The following is a 20,772-nucleotide window of genomic DNA, read 5'->3' as shown; positions in this document are numbered from 1 at the left end:
AGCTCCTGGCCTCACACACAGTCCAGTCCAACTCTACAATGTGTGGTAAAGCCCCATGTGACACATCCTAGCAAGCGCATGCCTCCTGGGAGGCGTTGCCATAACAACCACCCAACCCCGCCCTCCCTTCCCAAACACTTGCGCGTAAGAAGCAGCTGTGAGTTTATGATAGAAGTCCTGAATGACCCAGACGTATGACATTCAAGCCCTGCTGGCAATTGTTTGCAGTTGCTAGGCATGCCACTTCCTAATCCAGCATATGTCCAGGCAGCTCTCTGGTTACCTCTATGGCTGCTCCCAGCAGCACACAGAGCCACACCCTGTTCTGCAGAGGGCAAACTGCTACTCTGAAGAAGGGAGGGTTGAAGAAGGGAGGATTAACAAAGGGAAGATTTAAGAAGGGAGGGTTGAAGAAGGGAAGATACACACAGACACACAAAAACTTAGCAAGGGATGGGGGATGGATGGAGGGAGGCCGATAGGGAGGGAAAGAGAGAGAGGGGAGGGACAGAAAATAACAATTAGTTATTTCCAGATTCCCTCGCTCAGCTTCATTAGCAGAGGGGAACTGGCAAAGCAGCCGCAGACATGCACCTGATGCTCCCCAGCTTGCCCCCCCCGGTCTCTTAGCAGACGCAGCAGAGCCGCCCTGCTCCACTGTGAAACAATACCTCAGAGGTTGTTTACTTAAAGAGGGCATAATTATAGTAAGCCAGTATTACCGGTCCTGTACATAGAACAGAACACATTGTACAGTATTATAAGGGTCTTTAGCCCTAACATACTGTACAATATTACCAAGGTCTATGAAGAATATACTGTACAATATTACCAAGGTCTATGAAGAATATACTGCACAATATTACCAAGGTCTATAGGCAGAATATACTGCGCAATATTATCAGGTCTATAGGCAGAACATAGTGTGGGAACACTATAAACACATGATCTACTCCAGCTTTATCGTCCCACGCAGTATCTTCTGGTGAGGGTACATTAGACAGGCTGGCCTTTACCCACATACCAGCCGGCAGAGTCCCTCTCTGACAGCAGCCTCCCAAAATAACTCTGGCATCAGAACTGTTGATTACAGACGCACACCTCTACCAGTGAAGATCTTTGACAGAACACAGACCAACTGTCAGAAGTCTGTTCATACGAGCCACAATACTAATCACACACTACTACATCGCTGGTAAACATTATTCGGGTAACAGAAGTTAGGATGACTTTGGGGTAGAAAAGTGAACCCACCACTCCCTCTGAGAGGTAAGTGTTGCAAGGCCTCCTTGTGCTAAGAATTACACCAGCTTAAGTGATTGGTGGCTATCCCATTCCTTCTCTATTCTTCTAAAACTACAGACTGGAACCTTACGGTGAACATGTCCCTGTGTTTTAGGTGAAGCCAGCACTAAACAGTTCCCAGCAGTGGTTCGTGCTGCTAGTGTATCTTTATTTACAGTAGCCGGCAACCATGCAGGCCAGTAACACACGCAGTTATTCCCGGCCACACACCACTGCCAGCAATACATAGCTAACTCTCATATTTCAAAAGGCTTTAAATATCTACATATACATCATTTCAGGGCAGTTTTTAAAAGATTCTTTCCTGCCCAGATGTTGGGATTCTGCTATAATTGTACGGCACACAAATAGCCTTCAAGCCAGCAGAGACAGAATGACGACTGCTCAGCCAGCTGGATTCCAGACCACACTGATCTTCCAACTGTAGGCCAGCCCTTCAGGGGAAGGTATTGTGTGGCTGTGTGGGTCAGAGTGTGTTGGGTCAAGGTGTGCTGGGTCAGGATGTGGAGCTATGTTGGGTCAGGGTGTGGCTCTGTGTTGGGTTATGGTGTGTTGGGTTATAGTGTGTTGGGTCATAGTGTGTTGGGTCAGGGTGTGTTGGGTCAGGATGTGAAGCTATGTTGGGTCAGGGTGTGGCTCTGTGTTGGGTTATGGTGTGTTGGGTTATAGTGTGTTGGGTCAGGGTGTGTTGGGTCAGGGTGTGTTGGGTCAGGGTGTGCTGGGTCAGGGTGTGTTGAATCAGGGTGTATTGAGTCAGGGTGTATTGAGTCAGGGTGTGTTGAGTCAGGGTGTGTTGAGTCAGGGTGTGTTGAGTCAGGGTTTGCTGGGTCAGGATGTGGAGCTATTTTGGGTCAGGGTGTGTTGGGTCAGGGTGTGGAGCTATGTTGGGTCAGGGTGTGGCTCTGTGTTGGGTTATGGTGTGTTGGGTCAGGGTGTGTTGGGTCAGGGTGTGTTGGGTTATGGTGTGTTGGGTCAGGGTGTGTTGGGTCAGGGTGTGGCTCTGTGTTGGGTTATGGTGTCTTGGGTCAGGGTGTGTTGGGTCAGGGTGTGTTGGGTTATGGTGTCTTGGGTCAGGGTGTGTTGAGTCAGGGTGTGTTGAGTCAGGGTTTGCTGGGTCAGGATGTGTAGCTATGTTGGGTCAGGGTGTGTTAGGTCAGGGTGTGGAGCTATGTTGGGTCAGGGTGTGGCTCTGTGTTGGGTTATGGTGTATTGGAAAAGGGTGTGTTGGGTCAGGGTGTGGAGCCAAGTTGGGTCAGGGTGTGGCTCTGTGTTGGGTTATGGTGTGTTGGGTCAGGGTGTGTTGGGTCAGGGTGTGTTGGGTTATGGTGTGTTGGGTCAGGGTCAGGGTGTGTTGGGTCAGGGTGTGGCTCTGTGTTGGGTTATGGCGTGTTGGGTCAGGGTGTCTTGGGTCAGGGTGTCTTGGGTCAGGGTGTGTTGGGTCAGGGTGTGTTGGGTCAGGGTGTCTTGGGTCAGGGTGTGTTGGGTCAGGGTGTGTTGGGTCAGGGTGTCTTGGGTCAGGGTGTGTTGGGTCAGGGTGTGTTGGGTCAGGGTGTGGGTCTGACGACACCTCAGACCAGTAGAAGGGCTGGAGGGAGAAGATAACCTTCCATAGCAGATAGACAAACTATTTTAAGAAACATCTCTGATGCAACAGCGACAAGTCAAGACAACAAATACAGTTTCTAAATACAGTTTCTAAATACACGGTTATATAAATACACAAAAAAAAAAACTGGAGAAAAGGCACTGATCATATTGTACAGTGTTTGTCTAACAACACGGTCTACTGCACTTAAACTCAATACGTTCAGCTGCTGCTCTTTGGTATATTTAACTATTTCAAAACATTTTGAAGCAACAAACAAGATTTTAGGGAAGGAGGTTAATGAGAGTGGAGGTTTCATGTCAATCAATTCACAGAGATCCACGTACTTACTGGGTTCTCTGTTGGGAGCACACACACGCGCGCACACACACACACACACACACACACACACACACACACACACACACACACACACACACACAGAGGGTGTGTATACAGCAGATGTGTGGAGACCTTGGGTAGGTCAGAGTCTTTTACACATAGACCTCCATTTCACACAAACAAGCAAAAACAAACTTTCTGTCTTAGGAAAGCTGGTCCAAGGACAGCCCTATATTAACCCCCGCAGAACTGGCTGATTGTCTGTTGTCTTGGTTTATATGACTCAACATTTTATAAAACACTGTAATCACTGCTAGGGTTCAGTCACATACTGCAGGAGGCACAAGGCCACAAATATCCTTGATGTCCTCAAGTAAAGAGCAGACCCACCCACATGATGATATAAAACCACTCTTCGGACAGGCGAAGGGCTCCCAAGTCAAACATTCATTTCTCTCAACAACGCCTGGTATCTGCAGACATCCACAGAGACTGTGTTGACATGCAGTCAATATGTGTAAATAACTGACCAGTTGTTTAATAACAACACCTAGCTGTTGAATGAGAGTATAGGCTTTGTTTGGTGACAGGAACACGTCCACTACGAAGGCTTTGGGAAACCTAACCCTCCTGTATCACAGAGTGAGACAGCTCTTTGAGGGAAAAGGCTTTGAGGTCAGCTGAGCTGGCTGGTCTCCTAGTCATTAATTACAGAGTGACTGAGAGGCAACAAGGCCTCATTTTGTGAACCCCTCCATCACTCTGAAACCACACACGCCTTGAGTGTCCCCCTCCTGGGCCCCCTCCTGGTCCCCCACTGCCAGCTGAGATCTCCAAAGCTGGTCACCCAGATACACAGGTGAGAATTTCAGTCCTTTCACAAGCTCTGTGATTGCTTCCCCTGGAGAGTTTTCACTGGAGTAGCAGTCCTCTCCCTCTGTGAAGACGCTTGACTCACCGAGGACACCAAGACTAACCAGAATGGAAGACGACACAGTGATTTATAAACACAAGAATGTCACTAACTGGGAATGGGTTTAGCTCTGTGGTTAGAGCATTTGACTGCAGATCCACAGCTCACAGGTTCAAATCTTCCTGTATGTCGTTTTGGATAGAAGCGTCTGCTAAATGAATTCATGAAATTATTATTCGAACTGGACATAATGTGATCTTGTGGCCCATTGCCAGAATCTGTAACTGTATAGTTTAGCAATCGCTATGTTATTATTGATGTGTTGTATAAAACATGTTTGTTCACCGTGCCTGGTGGCTGAGATGTGGTTACTTTGCCATGTGGCTAATAAATACAGTTCCTCCATGACTCTGAACATCACAACACTGTAGAACTGTGCACCCCTGATCTCTGGACATCACAACACTGTAGACCTGTGCACCCCTGATCCCTGATCTTCTGCTGTACTTTCTAAATGCAAAACTTGCACGTCGCTTTGAATAAAAGCATCCACTAGATAAATACAATTGAAATGTAATGCGTTTAGCCTTCTATGGTAATAAAGCACATCATAATATATGTTATATGAAATTAATTTACTGTCAGTCTTCCTCAAAAGAGACACAAGACAGTCCTGTAACGGCAGAAACCATATTCAGCCTATACAGCTGTACCCCCTGTCCTGCACGTTTTAGATGTGTCCCTGTTCCAACACACCTGATTCAAATAAATGGTCGTTAGCAGGCTTCTGCATAACTAGATACCGACCCATTCATTTGAATCAGGTGTGTTGGAGAAGGGAAACATCTAAAACGTGCAAGACGGGGGTACCTGAGGACCAGGGTTGAGAACCACTGCTATACACCAACTGTACATCGCTTTGAATAAAACTTTGACAAATTACATTTCACATGTAACCTTCTCTTGATCCTGTTCCATAGGGTTAACCTGGCTAGGCCCTTGATAGACGGACTGTTGCTTACCTGCGTTCTGTCATACCATCGTAGTTGAATATGTTTCTACTTGCTGGAGGACTGAATTACTCTGTTGAGTCCAAACCTTTAAGGTTGGATGAAGACGCACAGGACTGGCACACCAGAGTGTGATGGGTTTGTGGGATTACAACAACACTATTGGGAGGTTAGATGGTAAATCTGACAATTAACTATTAAACTGAATACAAAATCTCTTTCCAACCGAGAGCACTTTAACACTAAAAACACACTCGACAGTTGACAGTCTGAGAGAGCAGACTCATCCTACCAGCTTCTGAAGCAACAACAAAGACTGAGTTTCAGAGACGGTATATTTAGTTAGTGGTACAGCAGAGATGCCTTGCAGAGTAGCCCTGCTGCTGGTCACAGATAAGAAAACGCTCCATTCAAATGTAGTTCATCTAGCAGTAAAATAGCTACTGCTTTCCACTTTCCCATCTACGAGGCAAAGCCACCAGCAAACATCCCAAACTGAATTTAGAACAGCTCATGTAAACAGGTGTTGCGTGTTTTCAGCGACATTTGGAGGAGATGGGATATTCTTATTTCACATGTTTGACTGAACTGAGTTTCGAGTTTAGTTTTAGCTAAGTAATAAGAAGAGGACGTTTATGAAATCAAGAACGCATCAATTCTACTACTTACCCTATTGGTGGTTTTGTTGCCGCGTTCACTTCTCTGTAGTCCATCATTTTTTGATTGAGGCGCTGATTAAACTGGTTTCCTTTCTAGCCTACTGGTTTATATATCCAACCTACTGGTCTCCCAATTTTAAATGTTATTCACACGATTTTCACTGTGCCCTGTCACCAAGGACACCAGCATTACACTGACAACTAACCTCATTGATATCCACATCACCTAGGAGGAGAGCAAAGACAATAATAAAAACAAAGATTAGTCCGACAGTATTACATTTAATTTAAAAAACTAGCTCCACGTTAATAGGTTATGAGTGTAATAATATGATTTGTTGAAAGTTGTATATTTATTATTTTGACACTTATGTCACGCACAACTCTCACGACGTAACTAGGCTACTTAAACGCAAAACAAAAATGCAAACTACGAAAAAATCAGCGTGGACACAACTACTAAATAATCAATCACGGACCTTTTAATACAAATCCAACTTACCGTTATACCAAAGACAAATAGTCTATATTTTCATGTTCTCTCATTTCTTTCAAGGGGATTTCAAAATAATCCGTGTCGGTCGTTTCAATTCCACTAGCAAACTGCCCGCCTTCGTCAGCACTCTCATGTCAATCACGCTCGACGGGAATCCTACCCCGGTTCAGCCGTCCTGCACCAGCTGGACAGCTCTACAACCAGCTCTCAATAGCTTTCTCTACCAGCGCTGCACAGGGCTGACAGAAGCACACATTCGCTGTAAACCTCATTGTAAATTTACGTAGGTATGAAAAAGTGGATTGGAATAAATATCCTAAGATTACCAATATAACGTTTTCTGTGTAGGTTAGTTCATGTGAGTTCCGTATTTCCATAGAGTGAATAAGTAAGAGTAGAGTACATAGAGAAAATAATAGCCTACATTGTGTACAATTAGGACCACTCCATATTCAAATATTTTAATTGAAATACCTGGTCCCAGAATACTTCACTCTAAATATTCATAGAAGCCCCGCCCCTATAGGCAATGGTGACCATGTTCAAATATTCAGTTTGCAGCTGCGAAGTATTCTCCCACCACCAGAGGGCAGTGTTAGACTGTTATGTTTTTTGACACTTCAGCCGATGGTCAATTTCACAAGTAATCAGAATCAGAATTAGAATCAGAATGGCATTTATTCGCCATGAAAGTTTGCACAGACAAGGAATTAGCTTTGGCAGGAAGGTGCATACAATAAACATATAGGGACCTAAAATTTAAATATGTGGACTATCTATACTAAGGGTACATAAACTAGCAGTACTAAGTGGGATTAGAATAGAATTAAATATACAATAAAATAAAAGTTGAAAATTAAGTTAAAAGTTAAAATAAGTTAAAATATATATTTAAGTTAAAATATAAGTTGCCGTAAATTACAATATAAAAATACAAAAATACAAATATTACAAAAAATACAAATGTACAAGATACAATTTTGTAATGCAGTGCAAAAAGCAGTGTGTTTTAAGCAGGAAGACATCATCATTTGCAGCAGTAGTTTTACAGATTTAGCAGGTGACAAATGATCCGGAACAATTTGTCACTTCAGAAGTGCAGCTGTGTGGCGCCCCGGAGCTCACCGGAGTAGGGCGCGCGCCAAGCTGAAGCCTCACTGCTATGGAAGCAAATTGTTACCAAAATTCAAATGCAAATGCATTTCCAGAAATGCATTTGCATTTTAAGAATGTGGCTGCATTATTTGACTCATAAATGAAATTAGTAATCAATCATCCTATTTGCATTTTAATTTTCTTCTTCAAGAGTGCTCAATCTTTCACTTAATTAAAATTAAAAAGAAATAGACATTTGAGATTTAATTTTCAAAACATGCCCCAGCGAATAGATACCAAAATTCAATTTGAAATGTAAAATTTGAAAATTAAAATGCATTTCCAGAAATGCATTTTCATTTTCAAGAACGTGGCTGCAAAATCGTGACCACAATTCAAATTCAAATGCATTTCCAGAAATGCATTTTCATTTTAAGAACGTGGCTGCAAAATCGTGACCACAATTCAAATTCAAATGCATTTCCAGAAATGCATTTTCATTTTAAGAACGTGGCTGTAAAATCCTGACCACAATTCAAATTCAAATGCATTTGCAGAAATGCAAAATGAACGAAAAAGCATTCTGAGCGGCGCAGCAGAGTGACGTCAGTAGCCGCTCTTCTTCAGCTCCCTGCTGACCGAGCTATCCATCTTGTTCGGTAGGGGGCGGTGTGTGCACATCTGCATTGCATTACATTGCAAATGTGCCGGGAAATTGATTGAATTGCCGGGTCTTTAGAGCAGCGTTCCCCAACCGGTGCCCACCGGTCCGCGGACCGGTACCGGTCCGTGGGTCATTTCGTACCGGGCCGCACAAAAAAGAATTAATAACATTATTTCCTTTTAATTGATTATCAGAGTCTGAAAGACGTTTTATTCTGAAAAACCTGATTCTCTCCTTCTCCGTGGGCCTTTTCCCCTGAGCAAAAAAGCTCTGCAAAGATGTGTGTTTACTCATTTTTTAGCAAGTTTGTGGGCTTTATTGAACGGTATCATGCGCGTCTCTTCCTCTTGACACATGACAAGTGATAGTTACCACTCAATGAAGCCTGTTTGAGACAACAACTCTATCGGTGTTTTGGATGAAGGCTATCCTGAGATCGCCACTAAAGCACTGAAAACCCTGCTTCCATTTCCAACATCAAGCGGGATTTTCTGCCGTGACAGCAATCAAACAAAATTTTGGAATAGGCCTGAACTGGATATAAGGAACGCACTTCATGTGTCACTGTCGTAGCTTATAGTCACACACAACAGTGGGACTGACACATCGAAAGCTAGCTAGTAACAATATAACGATGGAAAACCAGGCTAAGAAACTTAAAGATGGGTCAATTGAAAAAACGGCTGTTTATTTTACATAAAACTCAAAAAACAATTTTTCGCTCAAATCAGCTAAACTATTTTTCTTGCGCGCTCCGCACGCTCGCATTAGGTGTGGAAGTCACTAACTAGGATCACATCAAACCCAGAATGTACATGCATTAGCAGCGCAGCTGTCCAGGGCCTATCTTTCCTCCCAGTCCGTTCTGCCGGTGCGTGAAAATATGTCTTACATGAAAGCGGTCCGTGGCGCAAAAAAGGTTGGGGACCGCTGCTTTAGAGGACGCATCACAGACCATGGCGCTCCCTCAAATTGTGCAAACACTGTTAGAATTAGCTGAACAGGTAGAATCTAATAATATATCTGAGTCTGATGCCCGTGACCGAGTAGAACAAGTCATAGAGAGCTTGGCTGCAGACTCATACGTCACAGATGTACACATTAATAGTAGCTCTGCCACTGTTTTATTCATTGTTTGACATCAAGTTGCTCAGTCTGTGATGCGTCCTCTAAAGACCCGGCAATTCAATCAATTTCCCGGCACAACAACCGAACAAGATGGGTAGCTCGGTCAGCAGGGAGCTGAAGAAGAGCGGCTACTGACGTCACTCTGCTGCGCCGCTCAGAATGCTTTTTCGTTCATTTTGCATTTCTGCAAATGCATTTGAATTTGAATTGTGGTCAGGATTTTACAGCCACGTTCTTAAAATGAAAATGCATTTCTGGAAATGCATTTGAATTTGAATTGTGGTCACGATTTTGCAGCCACGTTCTTAAAATGAAAATGCATTTCTGGAAATGCATTTGAATTTGAATTGTGGTCACGATTTTGCAGCCACGTTCTTGAAAATGAAAATGCATTTCTGGAAATGCATTTTAATTTTCAAATTTTACATTTCAAATTGAATTTTGGTATCTATTTGCTGGGGCATGTTTTGAAAATTAAATCTCAAATGTCTATTTCTTTTTAATTTTAATTAAGTGAAAGATTGAGCACTCTTGAAGAAGAAAATTAAAATGCAAATAGGATGATTGATTACTAATTTCATTTATGAGTCAAATAATGCAGCCACATTCTTAAAATGCAAATGCATTTCTGGAAATGCATTTGCATTTGAATTTTGGTAACGATTTGCTTTCATACACTGCTGTGTCCTCTGTTCGAATCCGGCCCTGACACTGTACTGCTCGTCATCCCCTCTCTCTCATTTCCTGTCCTCTCCTCACTGTCTCTGTCTGAAATTAATCATAAAGGCAAAAATATATAAAAAGAGATATGACTAAAATTATTTATATATGCTCTGTTTGTTCAAAGTTTGGTTTGAGTCACATATTCATTCTGATCAGATCAGGAGTTTGTACGTAGCTTTGGAGAAAATATGTCTGGTAACAAAATACATATTATTACGCTTCAAATAGGTCCAGGTGTGCAAATCATGCCATCAAAACTTGATCTGCGTAAGTCCCAAGGGTTCAAAGTATCTAACCATGTAAAGTAATTCGTCCAAATACAATGTTTTACGTTCATGAATAGCCATTATCCTTTGTTTCATTATGCAAGTTAGCCGACGGAAGAAACAACTTGTTCACATAAAAGTGTTTTTTTCTCCGGTTAGCAACGGAGTATTTACAATATGAAGGCATCAAAATGTCCGTTGAACCCTCCCCTTTTGATTGACACCTTGTTTGACCCAATAGGAGCTTCCATGCCCCGTTGACAGCCCTCTAAAGCCAACTAGGTCTGTGCGTCCTGCACCCCCCCCCCCCCCCCACTCGTTCTAAACAAATTTCTCGAACTGGCTTCGACTGGCTCTGAAATTAGCTCGTTAGCCTTGTAGCTGACAGCTAGCTGAAAATGCTAATACCTCATTTGTATGCGTCTGTGGAGCCTTCAAAATAAAAGTCGATTGCGCAATATGGTTGACAGAATCAGTGTTCTTTGTGCGCCAATCCTTGGAATCAGATAAAGCACTCCAATGTGTTCATGCTTCAGTTTTTGTGTTTCAGTAATACTAATTAGGGATTTAGCTATTATATATGATAGTTCTAAGTACCACCTTTCATTAGAGATAACAATTATGAAAAATAATACCTTTTTATTTGACCTTGACCTTGGTTATAAAGGGTCATTTTGGAGTCTCCAAAAGACCCTTTTAGAAAATTCCTGGATGTACTCTTATAAAAACATGTGTCAAATATGAATATATTGTGGTATTATGTTTGACTTTTGATTTGAATTGGGTAAGGCTTCAACCTGTGGTCCAATTTAGTCTTCCAGCTAATACCTACCACCTCTAGGCCTCTTCAGGCCTCTGTTTTCAAAACAAAATCTAGGCGGAAATAGAAATGTTCACTTTCCTTGTGTTCAAGCTTCTATTACTCAACACTAGTAGGACTGACAGGGGTCCTGACAACAGGGGACATAACTTCAGAGTGTCAGCTTTCAAAAGAGACAATTTACATGCATGTACTCCAAATGGTTCAAGAACAGCTTCCAATTTACTTTGGGTATGCTGTTTAGGCGTTTTTAGGCACATTTAACAGGATGCTTAAGAGTCTGTGACTTTATTGAAAGTATTTACATGGTGTTTTTCTTTTCTTTTTTTACTACAAATATATTTTCAGTAGTCAATACAGGAAATACACTCACTCAAAAGGGAACTGCCCCCACTTCACAGAGGACAGAAGACTGCAGACAAGAGAGCTAACATCACCAGAATAACATCTGGCTTTGGATAAAAATAAACCCACAGAACATCATGTCTGGTGAGTACAACTAATAAAGATCTGGAACCAGGGTGATATAGAGCTTTATGTGCAATGCATTATCAACTGTCACCAGGGGTGACAGTATCCAGGGTGATATAAAGCTTCATGTACAATGCATTAGCAACTGTCACCAGGGGTGACTGTATCAAGGGGGACATGGAGCTTATACACAATGCTATATATATACTGTATGTATACCACTCACGCTGCTCATTCTTATTCTTATATATATTTTATTTAATATTTAAATTGTTGTATTCTTAGATTGTTTAGTTCTTAAACATAGTTAAACTTTTGTACTTTTACTTAATTTAATATTCGTATATGTTTAGTGTTTTGCACCTCCCTGCCACAGTAAATTCTGTGTTTGTATAAAATACATGGCGAATAAACCGAATTCTGATTCTGATATAACTGTAGCCAGGCAATGTTCATAAGCTCTCATGTTAAACTACAAAATTATTGGTACGACAGTATTAGAGTATTTGGTTTAAGTGATTCCATCAATGTATGAAATGCAATATTTCAAACGTTTTCACTATAACTGTCTCGTAATATTATTCTAACCCCACAGAATAATTTGTCAGAGATGCATGTAGCGAGGCTGTGTTAACTGCCTCTAACGGTGCATTGTTTGTTCATGATCCATCTGTAGATGTGAGATGCAGCGCAAGAAAAGCTGTTGCTGTGTAAGCAGATAATAACGACTGTGGGTGTGATGTCTTCACAGGCGAGCTTGAATACTCAGGCTACTACTACGAGGAAGAGGACCTCCATGCACCGTGCAACAACTCCAGCGTGCAGGCGTTCGGCCGCGTGTTCCTGCCCATCCTCTACAGCCTGGTGTTCCTCCTGGGCGCCGTGGGCAACAGCGTGGTGGTTTGTGTGCTGCTGAAGCACTACAACCAGATCAACATGACGGACATCTGCCTGTTAAACCTGGCCCTGGCCGACCTACTCTTCATCCTGTCCTTGCCGTTTATTGCCCACTACGCCGCCGCATCCGATTGGTCCTTTGGGGACTTCCTGTGTCGCTTGGTCACGGGATGCCACAACATCGGTTTCTACGGCAGCATCTTCTTCATGGTGGCCATGAGTGTTGACCGCTATGTGGTCATACTTCACACTCACTCTGTGGCCAGGCACCGATCTGTCCGGGTGGGGGCAGTCCTCTCTGTGTTGGTGTGGTTGGCCAGCCTGTGCGCCTCTCTCCCCACCCTCACCTTCACACGGGTGGAGGAAGGGCGGTGTGGACAGGAGTTTCCCGCAGGGACCATGTGGCGCCAGTTTAGCTACCTGGAGATGAACATCCTGGGTCTCTTCCTCCCTCTCCTGATCATGGGGGTCTGCTATTCTAGAATCATCCCCACCTTGGCCAACATCAAAACCGTCAAGAAGCACAAAGCCATCAAACTGATCTTCATCATAATCGTTGCGTTCTTCTGTTTCTGGACCCCGTACAACATGGCGATCTTCCTGCGCTATCTGCAAACCATAGCGGTTGTTTCGGCTGACTGTGACGTTTCCAATAGCATCGACATGGCTTTGCAGTGGACAGAGACCATCGCTTTCTCTCACTGCTGTTTGAATCCCATCATCTACGCTTTCGCAGGACAGAAGTTCAGGAGTCGTGTTCAGAAGCAGCTGAGGGCGTGGTTGCCGGGGGTTTTCCCGCCGTCTGCGACGAGCGAGCTGTCAGACAGAAGGAGCTCAGTGTTGTCCAAGTCGTCTGACATGACGACTACCATCGTGGCATGAGCTGGAAAGAAGACGAAAAGAAATAGATACTAATAATTGTTTGCTTTTAAATACTGTGGAAACAAAACGTATACAAAAAATGTGAATAGTTTAGAGCGACTGATGATATTTTCAGGATTCGGGCCTAATATTCAACAGTTTGCAGTAAATTGCTGAGTCGGGTTATTAATTAGTTTATTGTTATTTGTGTTCGTTTGGAAGTTCTTACTCTGTGTTTGGTCTTCTGTAGTGTGAAACTTGCTTTTTAACAAGCCAACCACAATGTTTCAGGATGTAGCAAATAGCCTACAAACAGAACTGTGAGTGTGTTAACACTCTTACTCACTGAGGCAGCTGAATTGCATAGGAGGTCACAAGACCTAATCATACACGTAGAGTGCTGTATATTTACACTTTTGTTTATGCTATGGTCTTTTTCAGATTTCAAATGGTAATAAATATATATTTTTTGTGAATAAATATGTTAAATGACGGTGAGGACACAAGAGAAGCGATGCTGCACAGCTTCTTAAGACGCACACACGTGTAATAGTCAGGTTACCTCAGGTTACTGTTTCATAAGTGCTTTACTCACCATGAACCAGGCCCAGTGTGATCGACAAGGAAACGTCTTTTATCTCATTGATCAAAGTTTATCTGCCTAAAGTTTCATGGGTGGTGACCAACATTATTCGCAATCTCCCAGTTCACAAGGGCAGATTAGACTATTTATAAACAACTGTGTACAAATGTAATGGTTTGGGTCCGGTGTTGTGCGCCCCCTAGCGGAGAGCCAGTCATTCACATTGTAAGCCACTACATATTCGATAATGTGTGTGTATGTACACGCAGTGCATTCTGTGATAGCTGACACATTTTACATTCATGTTTACCAGTTCAACGAACGAGGATATATTCAATAAGTAGACGCTTTGATCCAAATCTCTTGATCTGCAGTCAGATCCTCTAACCACTTAGCTGGGTTCCTTGATTACATTTTTGTATTTACATTCATGTTCAAATGTGAACAGGGAAGTTATGACTCATAACTTGATTTATGTTTATGACACATGATTATAAACACTGTGGTGTGTTTGAGTTCTTGCTCAAACGTCTAGAGGGAAATAATCAGTTAGGTGCATAAATGGACCCATCCCAAAGTCATAAACACGACCTGACGTCACTGGCAATGCCCATTGGAAACTTTTTGTCAAATACGTTAAAATATCACTGTGATGGATCACCATGCCTGAAATATCATTGTGCTGTATCAAAAAACATTTAGGCAATATTCTAATGCTCAAAGTTTCCAGTTCCCCACTCATTCCCTTCAGCTGCAGGCACATGCAGGCTATTACAGGAAACCACATTCACACCTCACACTCTGCAAGAGCACACTTTACCAGAATACACAGGAACCCAGAAATATGTGTACACGGGTGAAGTAGTCTTTAGTTTAGCCCTTCTCTTCAAATACATCACTTCTACTGTGAGCAGAGAAACAACTGAATACGGTGTAAGTCACATATCTTCACTTCTTTTAGTGTGGTGTGTGTGGTGGGTGTTTGCCAGTGTATGTGGTATGTGTTTGTGACTGTGTGTGTGTGTGGTATGTGTTTGTGACTGTGTGTGTGTGTGGTATGTGTTTGTGACTGTGTGTGTGTGTGGTATGTGTTTGTGACTGTGTGTGGTATGTGTTTGTAACTGTGTGTGTGATACGTATGTGTTTGTAACTGTGTGTGGTATGTGTTTGTAACTGTGTGTGTGGTATGTGTTTGTAACTGTGTGTGTGTGTGGTATTTATTTGTGACTGTGTGTGTGTGTGTGTGTGTGTGGTTGTGAACCGCGGACACGGGGTCCTGCAGGTGTAACTTCAGGAGTTAGGGCTAGGGTTAGAGTATGTGGTGAAGGTGACAGCACAGGGAGGGTACAGCAGAGAAACATGTTAGAGTTTGGTCACAAACACAAGCCACAGCTCCTGGTTACACATGTGAGCAGATCAATCTGCTGAAGTTATTTATATATACACACTGAAAACACTATTCAGGAGCTGAAAAGCACTTTAAAGCAATAAAAAAAACAAATGTCTCCTAAACTGAATATAATGCCTAAATCTTGTCAGTAGTATGTGGAAAGCATACAGTAGCTGTATTGAGTCAGTGTGAACTGTTTAAGGCTGGTATTTAGGCAGTGAGCTACTACAGTAAACATTTTTTGGGACTGAATACTATCACATTACAACAGTAAAAGTTCCTGGGAAACCTTTCACTTAGTTGGGATAACAGTGCAAATGAACTGACAACGTTATTCAGGAGCTGAAAACATTTGAATGCCAAAAAACTCCAAAACAGAATCTAAAGCCCAAATCTTATCAGTAGTGTGTGGACATTGGACAGGATACAATATGCATGCATTGAGTCAGTGTGACCTGTTGAAACAATCATAGTTGCTGCGAACTCTTTCACCCAGTTAGGACATGGATAACAGTGTATAAAATAACTTATCTACCCCTCCTAGGATGCGGAGGGGTAAGAAGAGTATTGCCAGATGCTAAGCAGTCCTTCTAATGCGATTTAAGGGAATTTTCAAACCATTTCCTGGAAGACGTCTGAACTCTGAGCCTATTGTTTAGGGAGTTTTGAATGTCACTTTTTGTCTCGGTTTTAGTCATCATTAGACATCAAGTACACTTCATAAGGGCAGGGAATGTGCATGTTGTTCTTTTTGCTTATCAGAGAGCTGTGATCGATCCAGGTTGGGATTTAGCGGGCCTTCAAGGGAGATTCATGAAAATATCTATCATGCACAAAGAGACGAATGGCTTCAGAACTGGGTCACAATATTCATGTTATGAAACTGAAATGAATGTCTCAGCTTTACACTTGTATGCTATCTTTCACCACAACCTTGACATGTTTTAACCGTTTAAATGCGATCTTTCTCCTCACCACAACACAAGATGTTCACCACCGAGGACTATGACTACTCCACCTACTCCTGTGACACCAATCCCGGCCTGGTGCAGGGTTCCTACCAGATGCTCCTCTATCTGTTGTTCTTTCTGGGACTGATGGGGAACGTCACCGTTCTCTGGGTTCTCATCCGCTACATCAAACTCAAGTCCATGACGGACGTGTGTCTGCTGAACCTGGCTCTGTCAGACCTGGTCGTTGTCCTCACGCTGCCTCTCTGGGCCTCCCTGCAGCAGCAGTATTCTGGGGACTGGCTGTGCAAGGTGATGTCCGGTGCGTACCAGCTGGGCCTCTACAGCGGCACCTTTTTTGTGACTCTGATGAGCGTGGATCGCTACCTGGCAATCGTCCACGCTGTGGCGGCCATGAGAGCGAGGAGCCTGCGCTACGGGACCGTGGCGAGCGTCGTCATCTGGGCTCTGTCTCTGGCCGCGGCGCTGCCGCAGGCCGTCTTCGCACAACTCGAAGACGAGGACGGCGCCTTCAGTTGTCAGACGCACTACCCAGAAAACGTGGCGACGTCGTGGAAAATGTACCACAACTTTACCGAAAACGTAGTGAGCCTGTTCATTTGCCTGCCTGTTATGGTGTACTGCTACGTTTGCATTCTGGTTGTGTTACTGAGGTTACGTAACTCCAAAAAGGACAGGGCCATGAAGCTCATCCTCGGGATAGTTTGTATGTTTGTAATCTGTTGGGTGCCGTACAACGTCGCGGTGTTTCTGAAAACACTGCAGATGTTCAACATAGGTAGCAGCTGTGAAATGGAAGTGCGGGTGAATGCGGCTTTACAGGTGACACAGATCATCGCTCTGACCCACTGCTGTGTCAATCCAGTCATCTATGCGTTTGTCGGAGAAAAATTTAGAAATTGCCTCCGTCTCGTGTTATCTAAAAATCTGTTCTGTAAGCGCTTGGTCCGACACACCGCCACTCTGAGCCGAGGGTCGGAAAATGAGACTTCAAACACGCCTGTATGATGGAGCTGTTCAGATGAAGTTTTGGACTGTACTTTAGGGAAGGAGGGAAAATGTGCTTATGTTATGTTAGCCTACATAACATTCTGTGGAGTAAAATTGTGGGTCAGCAATAACCTTTTTCTTCAAAGGTTCTTCAGATTGTATGCTTGAGTAACCAATGTAGGCTAGGCAAACAACACAGCTCAAAGTGAACACAAGGTGTAATACAGTCACAAATACATGAAGACATTTGCATCAACACATTTCAAACTCAAATAGGTACAACAGATGCCATGCGTTTTTTTGATCTTTTACAAATCATGAACCTAAACTGACATTTACATAAACGCTTTTTACATTGCAAATAAATAAAGGCCAAGGCTACTCAGGCCTACCCGAGTATTCTCTTGTTTGTAACTGTCAAGGATATCCTGCATTGCTTTCTCTCTGAAATTATACACGGAGGCCTATACTGTTCTTGGTAAAAACACATTGTTCCTAATTCTGACCTCCAAAATACTGTTAAAACTTCCGATCCTTAATTTTCGACTGTAGGGTCTACTTTATGTGCCCTGTTTGGACGGCGATAAAAGCGCCTGCCAGAAAACATTTGTAATGAGAGAAACCCTTCACCCAAACACCCTCTGCAGATTACCTCCGACTTAAGCACAGGTTTCTCTGGGGCCGATTTGCACTGACGTTGGAAGCTATAGTCCAGAGCTCACCGATAATTAATTGATAAATCAATCAACCAATCAAACTGTATTTATAAGTCAGACATCAAATACATCTCCAAGTGCTGAACATACAAAAGAAGGAAAGAACATGAGTTGTAGCAAAACATTGAATGCGATGCTGCTGATATACACTGTAGTGTGAATGCGGTCAGACAGGAAATGATTGAGTGGTTGGCTTGGCAGGCCACCTAGATAAGTGAAGATCCGGAAACACAGTGTTATCTGTCTGCTACAGTTTGCCAAAGGTGAAGAATATTTATATTCCATGATGATAACCACTCAATATAATCAATTCAGGACAAATCCAATGACTATGGAATTGTGGTCACGATTTTGCAGCCACGTTCTTAAAATGAAAATGCATTTCTGGAAATGCATTTTAATTTTCAAATTTTACATTTCAAATTGAATTTTGGTATCTATTTGCTGGGGCATGTTTTGAAAATTAAATCTCAAATGTCTATTTCTTTTTCATTTTAATTAAGTGAAAGATTGAGCACTCTTGAAGAAGAAAATTAAAATGCAAATAGGATGATTGATTACTAATTTCATTTATGAGTCAAATAATGCAGCCACATTCTTAAAATGCAAATGCATTTCTGGAAATGCATTTGAATTTTGGTAACGATTTGCTTCCATAAATGATAAACCTTTCACTTGTAATCTTTAACAAAAGCACCAGACAAGTCCCCGAATCTGAAACCTTTCTTGGTGTGTCAACATTTCTGTTGCAGCCACTGGCTGGAATACCTGACATAACTCTCTGAAACAGCCTGTTTGCCATTAAAGGTTCAATCAAGAATGTAGTCACAGACACAGACACATGTTTTCACACCTACTGAACTATTTCCTGTCCACATGTTCTTTTTGAGATGTTTCACTTTGTTTGTATCCCCTAATGCTTTGCTGTGGGTATGTCATGTGTTTGTGTGTGTCCTAGTCTCCTATATACTGCCTCGTGTCCTCCATGTGACTCTCCCTCTAGGTTTTCGGTTGCAGCCTGTTACCTCCTTGTGACTTCTTTAATGTCTTGGCATGTTGTTACTGTTGTGTACGTTAAAAGCCTTTTTTAAATGTGTTTTTTAAAATCTTGCAGCCCTTTTTTCATCTTCCTCTCAAGTTGCCAGGCTGCCTTTGTAAATAATAAAGTGTCCTTAATGACTGGTTCAATAAAGGCTAAATAAAGAAATACATATTTTTGGAGTGATTGAAGTGTTTTCACTGACGTTGGCTATTATCTTACAATGTTCCATTGTTTTGTCCATGTCACATTATTTTTTGGAACATTTCCTGCTTCAGGAGTTCAACATCCCCCTCCAGCTCCTTAAGTCTAATTTTTAGGATACTTACATTCTAGATAGAGTTTAAAAAAAGTAAAATTTCAAACCCCCTTTTATTATTATAATGATAATATTTTATTACATTTAGTCATTTAGCAGACGCTCTTATCCAGAGCGATTATTAGAAATAGAGGTCTGAGTTTCTTTAATTTACTTCTTAAATCCTCTAATCACCCACGTTGAACCTTATTTTCTTTTAATCATTAAATAACCATTAATGTGATGTACACGTGTTTTAACCCATTCAAGCTTGTCTGTGATTTACACATGGTTTATTCACAAAAGGCAAAGATGGAGATATCTGTCAGTTAGGAAGCTCATAGACCGCTCTGCAGAAATCCCACGTCTGTGGTTAGTATAATGCAAAGTACTTCTGCTTCCATTCTAAGAAAATCTTAGATTTCACACCTGATAAGGCAGCATAATAAGCACGCCATCTTTCACAGTTTCCTGCATGCAAATGACAACGACCAGGTACACTGAACACGCTGTTCTCACTGTGTCAAACAGCTGGCATATGTTACGTTACTAAACTCATCATGTATAATAATGTATGGATAAAAACGTATGAAGGGAAAGGGAGATCTCTATCATTGAGGTATTTGGGTTTCTATTGTGTTGATGGATTGTGCTTAAGCAGAGCTCCACTGAAATAAGATCTGTGTTTCAAAAGGACCCTAAATCTCTTGATTTAAATTGTTGTTGTTGTTAATAGAATCATTAATAGAATCATTAGAATCATTGGTTTCACATACATTTCACATACATTAGTGTTTGCTCTGTGGAATGTATGAACGTTGTCCAACCCTGGGCTAGTTACAAATCTTCCAACTCTGGGGTAGTTATAAACCTGGCAACCCTGCATGGGGGAGTTATAAACCTGGCAACCCTGCATGGGGGAGTTATGAACCTGGCAACCCCGGGGCAGTTGTAAACCGTGGGCTGCCTTTGAGAAAACTGAGGGAGGACATTAGTTAGGAAACAGGAAACAGACTTCACCTTTCTGAAAAAAAGCTGTTTATCGTCTTGGGAGAACTCACACCTGCAGGTATGAGTCAAAATCACAGAGTTGCTCCTTATCGTCCGTGAGATCATAGAAAGTTTCTCCTTATCCTCCTTGAGATCTCCCACAGCTTGCAGAGGTGTTATTTGAGCACAAGGTGTTAGTGTGACATGAAAACAACAACAACAGGACCTAACGTCAGGGTGTGTCAACGGTTACGTTCGGAAATACAAAACTACCCATTTGTTATGTTCCATATGTTTAATGGCAAAATAAGTGAGGACAGAAATAAATATATACATCATGTAATCTGTAAACACAATTCCTTTTTCTGTACAAATTAATATACATGCAAAAGTCATAGTAAAACATTCAAAATGACGTATACAAAATGAAGATGTGCCACCCAGGTTGGCCAAGTCAGTTTCTTAGCTGTACAGCTTTACACATGAATAAATAACAAACAGAGGCCTCATGGCGCTGTACGAGCTCACAGCCACTCAGAGCTTAGCTTCTCTGACATGAC

The 20,772-nt window shown here is 42.3% G+C and overlaps 3 protein-coding genes across 8 annotated transcripts in view; 2 read left to right on the top strand and 1 right to left on the bottom strand.

Annotated features, from left to right (window-relative positions):
* cobl (cordon-bleu WH2 repeat protein) overlaps positions 1-6,634 on the bottom strand; it is a 49,176-nt gene extending 42,542 nt beyond the window's left edge. For all 6 annotated transcript variants that reach the window (XM_062466488.1, XM_062466495.1, XM_062466493.1 and 3 more), the window contains exons 1-2: positions 6,317-6,634; positions 5,825-6,040 (exon numbers count right to left, since the gene is read on the bottom strand). In XM_062466488.1, coding sequence (XP_062322472.1) covers positions 5,825-5,871 — 47 coding nt within the window. In that variant the 5' untranslated portion in view covers positions 5,872-6,040; positions 6,317-6,634. The remainder of the gene's footprint in view (positions 1-5,824; positions 6,041-6,316) is intronic.
* Positions 6,635-11,382: 4,748 nt separating this feature from the next.
* Positions 11,383-13,684, top strand: LOC134023881 (C-C chemokine receptor type 4-like). The gene is made up of 2 exons (XM_062466237.1): positions 11,383-11,495; positions 12,229-13,684. The coding sequence occupies exons 1-2, from the start codon at positions 11,489-11,491 to the stop codon at positions 13,254-13,256; spliced, it is 1,035 nt and encodes a 344-aa protein (XP_062322221.1). The 5' UTR covers positions 11,383-11,488; the 3' UTR covers positions 13,257-13,684.
* A 1,019-nt stretch (positions 13,685-14,703) lies between these two features.
* On the top strand, positions 14,704-19,061 carry si:cabz01093077.1 (probable C-C chemokine receptor type 3). Its single transcript, XM_062466487.1, has one exon. The coding sequence runs from the start codon at positions 16,165-16,167 to the stop codon at positions 17,185-17,187; it is 1,023 nt and encodes a 340-aa protein (XP_062322471.1). The 5' UTR covers positions 14,704-16,164; the 3' UTR covers positions 17,188-19,061.
* The last annotated feature ends 1,711 nt before the right edge of the window (positions 19,062-20,772 follow it).

The sequence above is a fragment of the Osmerus eperlanus genome, chromosome 7 (assembly GCF_963692335.1).
Source record: "Osmerus eperlanus chromosome 7, fOsmEpe2.1, whole genome shotgun sequence".
Classification (NCBI taxonomy): domain Eukaryota; kingdom Metazoa; phylum Chordata; class Actinopteri; order Osmeriformes; family Osmeridae; genus Osmerus; species Osmerus eperlanus.
Note: the sequence above shows the minus strand (reverse complement) of the source record. Positions and strands in the feature narration are given on the sequence as shown.

Bases quoted from the DNA above. Each gene is read 5' to 3' on its own strand.
- si:cabz01093077.1 (XM_062466487.1), top strand. From the start codon at position 16,165: ATGCGATCTTTCTCCTCACCACAACACAAGATGTTCACCACCGAGGAC.